Source organism: Entelurus aequoreus, linkage group LG11, assembly GCF_033978785.1.
Source record: "Entelurus aequoreus isolate RoL-2023_Sb linkage group LG11, RoL_Eaeq_v1.1, whole genome shotgun sequence".
In the NCBI taxonomy this organism is placed as follows: domain Eukaryota; kingdom Metazoa; phylum Chordata; class Actinopteri; order Syngnathiformes; family Syngnathidae; genus Entelurus; species Entelurus aequoreus.
The window spans coordinates 54,434,126-54,442,478 of NC_084741.1; the positions used below are offsets into that span (position 1 = coordinate 54,434,126).

Consider the following 8,353-nt stretch of genomic DNA (forward strand, 5'->3'; position numbering starts at 1 on the left):
AAAGAAGACAAGAAAACACACACATGCACACACAGCATTATTGACCATTACAAAACAAAACATGGCATGGCAATAAGGATTGAGGAAAAACGCCATCTTTGAGGCATTCACAATGAAGAATAACTAAAATGAACGCCATCTTAAAAATAGTATGAACCATGTGATGAAATATATGTAAAAATAAAATATAATAGTACAATAATACGTTAATAGTACAATAATACGTTAATAAAAACATAACATTGAGAGAATGTTATGTTGATTTTTTTTTTTTTTTCATAAAGAAATACAATCATGTGTGCTTACGGACTGTATCCCTGCAGACTGTATTGATCTATATCGATATATAATGTATATATTGTGTTTTTTATGTCGATTTAATTAAAAAAAAAATAATAATAATTTTTTTTTTTTTAATTACATTTCTTGCGCGGCCCGGTACCAATCGGTCCGGTGGTTGGGGACCACTGCGTTATATGACGCATAAATAACCAACTGAGAACGTGCCTGGTATGTTAACATAACATATTGTGGTAAGAGTCATTCAAATAACTATAACATATAGAACATGCTATACGTTTACCAAACAATCTGTCACTCCTAATCGCTAAATCCGATGAAATCTTATACGTCTAGTCTCTTACGTGAATGAGCTAAATAATATTATTTTATATTTTACGGTAATGTGTTAATAATTTCACACATAAGTCGCTCCTGAGTATAAGTCGCACCCCCGGCCAAACTATGAAAAAAACTGCGACTTATAGTCCAAAAAATACGGTAAGCCTTTTTTACTAAAAATGCAGGTCACTCACAAAAAACATGCGTATGAAGCGCAAAGTAAACAAAGGATAAAAGCAGCCTGATGGGTAAACAGGGACAGGTTGTGTCCTGACTGCCTATCAGTTACAGGTGAGGAAGCCAGCGCAGGAAGTGGAAACAAAAATAAGAGCGCTGGCCAGAAAATACAAAAAAATACAAGAAACTGATAACTGTCATGTGAGATCATGTGTATTGCGTGGAGATGCTTGTTAGTTTAGTTTAGTCTTTATGTGAAGGGATAATGCACAGAAACATTAAGCTCAAAGACAGATTTGTTTTGTACCAGATTATCGCTAAATAGCTCATTTCCATATGCAGACCTAAATTAAAGGGATACAAAAATCATGCAATAAAATTATGTACATGTAATTATGTAAAATTCTGTGTTATTTGTGTTATATGTGTTTTATGTTGCACGATTACACCAAGTAAAATTCCTAGTTTGTGAACCCGTTCTCAAACAATGGCAATAAAAACTATTCTGATTCTGATAACAATAAAATCCTACTATAGCATGTAATCAAATTTGAAAAAGTCATAAAATGCCCTTTCATTGACACATACTTATTATACAATACAACCACACCTCATTTACATCATAACATAGACATTACATGCTCTTGTCACATCTGTCATCATTTGTAAAACACAACCATGATTTTAACACACACACACACCTCACAGCTTACAACAACTTAGACTTAGACTTAGCCAAACTTTAATGATCCACAAGGGAAATTGTTCAACACAGTAGCTCAGTTACAATGATGGAAAGTGTAAGGATGGAAAGGACAATGCAGGTATAAATAGACTAATATAGCGATAAAAAAATCTAACATATATACGAATATATACATAATATGTGTACAGAATAATATATATACAGATATATAATATTATGTCTATAACATATATACCAATGACATGCTCTCATGGATAAATACAATACAATATTTTCTTTTACATCGTTATAAATGCTAAAAGGTGATGCAATGTGCTTCTCAGGTATCGTGTCCAAGTCCTTTGAGTGCCGCCTTAAAGGCTTTGGGGCGTCTTTTGTGGAGACCGAGGACCTGAGCTCAACTGTGGCCAGGAAGATCAGCGATGACGGACCCGTCCAGCAAGTCATCATCATTCAAGGCTACAGCGAGGAAGAAGTGGCCATTGACCAGACCCTGGAGGAGTCTGCTGCTGCCACCCTGCAGACTCTGGCCATGTCCGGCCAGGTGGCAGGGGTGCTCCACATCACAGAAGACGGACAAGTCATTGCTTCAGGTAGGGAAGCTGCGTCCGCAGGGACCCAGCTCGCCGTGGGGAGCACCCAGTACGTGGTGCTGGCAACAGGCGAGGCGGGCAATCAGCTTCAGGCTGCATCTAGAGGAGGAGAAGGCGCCTCTGAAGCTGCCGGACAAAGTCATATTGTGTCCGAGCGGTCCACAGCTCTGGACGCTCTCCTCAGCGCTGTCAGTAAAATGGGCCATCAGGAGAAAATGCAAGGAGAGGCATCTGTCGGCCACAAGACCGCGAGCCCTGAGACAGACAAGCCTGTGCAGAGTGAAGAGCAGTCTGTGGTCAAACAGGAAGAAGAGACGGAAGCCGCTAGCCAGAAGAGTCAGGAAGAGATGAAGAAGCTGCTGCAGCTGGCAGCTTGTCGCATGATGAAGGAAGGTCTGACCCAGGTCATTGTCAACAACGAGGGAACCCACTACATCGTTACGGAGCTGGACGACTGCACCTTACAGGTGGAGGAAGGCGTGTATGAAGAGGCGGCTGCCGATGACACAGCAGAACATCAGGAAGATCAGCAGGTTGAAGACCCGCAGAAGATGGACCCTAACTGAACCAGGGACATTTCCTTTTTCTAGCTTTTCATTTCAAGTGTCAATCAGAAATGTTTTGTCTTCAACTCCCGTTGGATATCGACTATAAGGCCATCATGTCAAGAAAAATGTTGAGGGAACACCGAAATTCACACACAAACCTGAACGCAACATTCTAAACACAGCAGCTACATCCTCTGTCTCTGTAGATAACCAGCATTACATAATTGGCCACAAACATTTTCACAATCACACTGAACCGCTGCAATGAGTGCAGCTGTGATAGGCTCCAGCCCCCCCCGCGACCCCGAAAGAGACAAGCGGTACAAAGTGAATGGACGGATGGGCACTTAACCCTTCTTAGTGACGATGGATGTCATTGTGTTTGACAATAACATACAGAAGGTATCGCTGCTTGCAAGTCTATAACTTTATTCTTGATGACATTACTGCTTTATTTCCCTAATATAATTGTTTGCATTATTTTCAGTGTAGCCCTACTACTCCTCGCTAGTGTGCACGGAAGAAAGGAGGACTTTGTGTATAGGAAGATCATGTAAAATCATTTGACGCCACCAAAACCAGGCTTAATTCATGCAAAAATGATTATGCAATTAGTATAACAATTTGTAATTGCTCATGAATAAGATACTGTATACATCAATATTTTGTGTTTTTTCTTTAACATTACTTCAAGGTTTCTTTTCTTTATTCTTGGTTTGTTATTAGCATATGATTGGGCACCAAGCATTGTTTTGCATAGGAGGCAAACCTCGCAGTCGGCACACGCATCGCTAACGCTACATTATGCAAGCTGTTAGGAGGCTCTTTGGTTATTTGTGCGCTCGCCACGTTATAAATCGCCTTTCATTTCTTACAATAAACACTGAAGCCAGTTTTAACAACTGCGTCCATAGGTTTTCATTCTGACACTTTATTGTGGCGTTTGCCGCGACGGTTTCGCCATCAATGCTGCGTTTATGTTCACAGCACAGCGCCGCCCAATGAGAAAGCCCCATGCACATACATGCATTAACTGATAGCTCCCATCATGCTTTCTGATCGCTAACATAGTCATTATCATCACCATTATCATTATCACCACCATGATCACCATCACCCTAATCGCCATCCTCTCTTCCTTTCCCCCCCATCAGGCCTATTCCCTCCATTGCATGCAACGCACTCATCGTTTCTCTCCAACCCCGCACCCATCCCCTCGAACCCCTCAGTATTTGGCACTGGAGGGAGAATCAATATTCATTTAGGCCGCTACACAGGCCTGCAGTTTCTGATGGAGTGAGTGGGAGAGCAGTATGACGGCTGCAAGCACAATGGCTAAAAGTGGAGGGAGAAAGCACTCACACACTACGAGGGCATCAAAAGATCATCCCTTTAACACGCGCGCACACACACGCAGCGAGCGAGAAGGTGGGCCAAGAGAGAAAGTGGTGGACGAGTGGGCAGGAGAAATGAGAGCATTGCAGATGGATGTTGAGAGAGGTGAGGCCACACAGAAGTGGAAGAGCACCGAGGCCCGCGAACACGCAGGGAGAAGGCAGCTAAGCAATTTCACAAAACACCTATCTGCCTTTTTAGCCTGTCTTGGTCTCCCGTTCTCACACATCGCATTTGAAAAGAGTTTTTTCTTCTTTTTTTTTTTGCAGTAAGTACTATTTTTCTCTTCGTCTTCCTCTCCTTTTCAGAGCAGGCCTGTGCATTTAGCAGAGGTCAGCGTGCATGCGTGAGCAGCCATGCACGTCTCCGAAGCTTGTTAACACCCACTGAGTGGAGGAATAACATTGAAATTCAGCACATTTGCAGAATTTACAACGGCGTGCTGACTAAATTATGACATTCAGGATTCATATCGAGTTGAGGAACTCTGCAAAGTAAATGATCTCGTGAGGATGTCAGTGACAATTGGCCAAGTTCAGCAAAAATATTATTTCTTATACCATTTTATTCACTTTATGACTTAGGCCCCGTTTACACTAAGCCAAATAAGGTTATCCAGGGTAAATCACACCTAACCTTATCCGTGTCCACACACAACAATGGCACCGTTTAAGACCCCCGCCCCCCTCTGTCTGCCGGCGCAACGCGGCCTAGTACACATGCGCGGAAAATGCGCACGTCATAGTCACCTCCAGTGTTACTTTGTGTGCAAGTTCTTAAATTAAATTTAGCTTATCTGAACAATATCCAGTGTTGTGGTATTTCAATTAACTGGAATCCAGTGTGCTGTGGGGCCCTATTGTAGTGAATCACACCTGAGCCATCATAAATGAATACAATCCTTAATGGGCATGTAAAAGTAAACAATGTGATAAAGAACATTTTACATCAATCAATCTAAGGATCTAGATATCTGGTCAGGACACTCCTCACTCGTTTGCCTTCACCTTCATTGTCCATTCCTTTTTGGTGACTTTATATACTCTGGACCTACATGTTGAGTCGGCGACATACATGGCGGACAATAACTGATACAGTCTGCTTTGCCAGTCCAAATGCATTTACCGTTTCCTCAGCGGCCAGGTAATACAAAGCACACGCTACCTTTTTTAATCACATCCACGGGAACTCGCATTCTTGTTGTCTCTCCTTCGACAAATGGATTAAGTTTTTCGCTAAGTAGAAACACAGCTGACCCGGCCGGACATTGGAAAGTTCTCTTGCCGTCTGAGAAGTGTTGTATCCCAAATAGCTGCAATCGCTTTCTCTTAAGGTATTCATGTGTGATTTCCACAAGCGTCTGTACATGTAAAAAAAGGAAAACATGGGCATGTCTGGATGACTCGCCTCCATATTTCCAGTGGTTAGCTCCGAGTTACAAAACCGCTTTAATATAAAGCAGGCTGTGGGCTTTCTTTCTGATGTCACTTCCTGTGTGGGCGGGGTCTTTCTGGCATCACTTCCTCTCCGAACTCACTTTGTAAACGATCAATGAGTCCATACAAAGCTAAGTGCCGGAGATTCAAGAATTACACGGCTGACTTACTTACCCGTGTAAACATTTGTCCGAGGAGTGGGACCTTAAACGCTGGTTTAGTGTGGCTAAAACGGGGCTTAGACTAAATAATTATTTGTTTAAGGGGTTAAACAACTTAGTGTAAACATGGCCTCAGGCAGAAAGTCCGTGCTCCACACAGGAAGTGACATCAGAAAGAACGCGCCATAGTCAGCTTCATAACAAAGATGGAGGTGGATCATCCAGACATGCCCGTGTTTCTCCTCCTTCTACATCAGTGGTTCTCAACCTGGGTTCGATCGAACCCTAGGGGTTCGATGAGTCGGCCTCAGGGGTTCGGTGGAACCTTCGACACACCCGACTCATCGTGTAAATAAAAACTTCTCCCTATCGTCGTATTATGGATACGGCAACAGCAGAAGTCACACTGGTTTTCAGGTGTGTAATTTGTTGTGAGTTCATGCACTGTGTTGGTTTTGTTCTTTGAACAAGGTGATGTTCATGTATGGTTCATTTTGAGCACCAGTAAAAAACATATAACATTGTCTTGAATTGGGAAAAAAAAAACATTTTATTTTTCACTAAAGAAGGGTTCGGTGAATGCGCATATGAAACCGGTGGGAATTGGTACCTCCAACAAGGTTAAGAACCACTGATCTACATGTACAGACGCTTGTGGAAATCACACATGAATACCTTAAAGGCCTACTGAAAGCCACTACTACCAACCACGCAGTCTGATAGTTTATATATCAATGATGAAATCTTAACATTGCAACACATGCCAATACGGCCGGGTTAACTTATAAAGTGCAATTTTAAAATTCCCGCCACACTTCCGGTTGAAAAACTCCTTTGGATATGATTTATGCGCGTGACGTCACAAAAGCAACGGAAGTGGTTGGACCCCATCGGACCCGATAGAAAAGCCTCTTGTTTTCTTCAACAAAATTCCACAGTATTCTGGACATCTGTGTTGGTGAATCTTTTGCAATTTGTTTAATGAACAATGGAGACTGCAAAGAAGAACATTGTAGGTGGGATCGATCGGTGTCTTAGCGGCTAAGTACAATACTGTAATATCTGTGATATTTGCATTAGTGTACTGTGTCTTTAAGGGTTTGGGGAACACACATGCGCGAGTGAGTTGGCGGAGAACTTGAGTGTGTGTGAGCGTGAGTTTTGGCTAACAGCAGCTCGTGTATGTGTGTGCGTTACTTTTTGAACTACAACCAGTTACCGCTTGTTAATAAAGCGATTGAGCAGCGCATCCTTGTCTGTGTGACTCCTTCTCCACTGCGGGGCATTACAATACTTACAGCAACACAACAAGGACTACTTACCCTGACGCCTAGCCGATGCTTGCCGCCAAACCCACGGATGAAGTCCTTCGTCGTGCCGTTGATCGCTGGAATGCAGGTGAGCACGGCTGTTGATGGGAAGATGAGGGCTGGCTGGCGTAGGTGGAGCGCTAATGTTTTATCATAGTTCTGTGAGGTCCGGTTGCTAAGTTGCTAAATTAGCCTTAGCGTCGTTAGCAACAGCATAGTTAAGCCTTACCAGGCTGAGAATTTTTAACCGTGTAGTTACATGTACATGGTTTAATATTATTGTTGGTCTTCTGTCTATCCTTCCAGTCAGGGGTTTATTTATTTTGTTTCTATCTTCATTTGAGAACGACGCTAGCACGTTAGCTCAGTAGCTAAGTGTGTCACCGATGTATTGTCTTGGAGATAAGTCACTTTAAATGTCCATTTCGCGTGCTCGACTCTCATTTTCAAGAGGATATAGTATCCTAGGTGGTTTAAAATACAAATCCGTGATCCACAATAGAAAAATGAGAGAGTACATAGTTCTGTGAGGTCCGGTTGCTAAGTTGCTAAATTAGCCTTAGCGTCGTTAGCAACAGCATAGTTAAGCCTTACCAGGCTGAGAATTTTTAACCGTGTAGTTACATTTACATGGTTTAATATTATTGTTGGTCTTCTGTCTATTCTTCCAGTCAGGGGTTTATTTATTTTGTTTCTATCTTCATTTGAGAACGATGCTAGCACGTTAGCTCAGTAGCTAAGTGTGTCACCGGTGTATTGTCTTGGAGATAAAAGTCACTTTAAATGTCCATTTCGCGTGCTCGACTCTCATTTTCAAGAGGATATAGTATCCGAGGTGGTTTAAAATACAAATCCGTGATCCACAATAGAAAAAGGAGAGAGTGTGGAATCCAATGAGCCAGCTTGTACCTAAGTTACGGTCAGAGCGAAAAAAGATACGTCCATCACTGCCTCTCAAGTCCTTCACTGTAACGTTCCTCATCTACGAATCTTTCATCCTCGCTCAAATTAATGGGGTAATCGTCACTTTTTCGGTCCGAATCTCTCTCGCTCCATTGTAAACAATGGGGAATTGTGAGGAATACTAGCTCCTGTGACGTCACGCTACTTCCGGTACAGGCAAGGCTTTTTTTTATCAGCGAGCAAAAGTTGCGAACTTTATCGTCGATTTTCTCTACTAAATCCTTTCAGCAAAAATATGGCAATATCGCGAAATGATCAAGTATGACACATAGAATGGATCTGCTATTCCCGTTTAAATAAAAAAAAATCATTTCAGTAGGCCTTTAAGAGAAAGCGATTGCAGCTATTTTGGATACAACACTTCTCAGACGGCAAGAGAACTTTAAAATGTCCGGGTCAGCTGTGATTCTATTTACAGAAAAACGTTGTCCCTTCCTCCCGTG

The 8,353-nt window shown here is 42.2% G+C and overlaps 1 protein-coding gene across 1 annotated transcript in view; it reads left to right on the forward strand.

Annotated features, from left to right (window-relative positions):
- Positions 1-4,733, forward strand: part of znf407 (zinc finger protein 407) — a 273,449-nt gene extending 268,716 nt beyond the window's left edge. Inside the window, exon 10 of the mRNA XM_062063561.1 lies at positions 1,828-4,733. Within this exon, the coding sequence (XP_061919545.1) occupies positions 1,828-2,663 (836 nt within the window). The 3' untranslated portion in view covers positions 2,664-4,733. The remainder of the gene's footprint in view (positions 1-1,827) is intronic.
- The last annotated feature ends 3,620 nt before the right edge of the window (positions 4,734-8,353 follow it).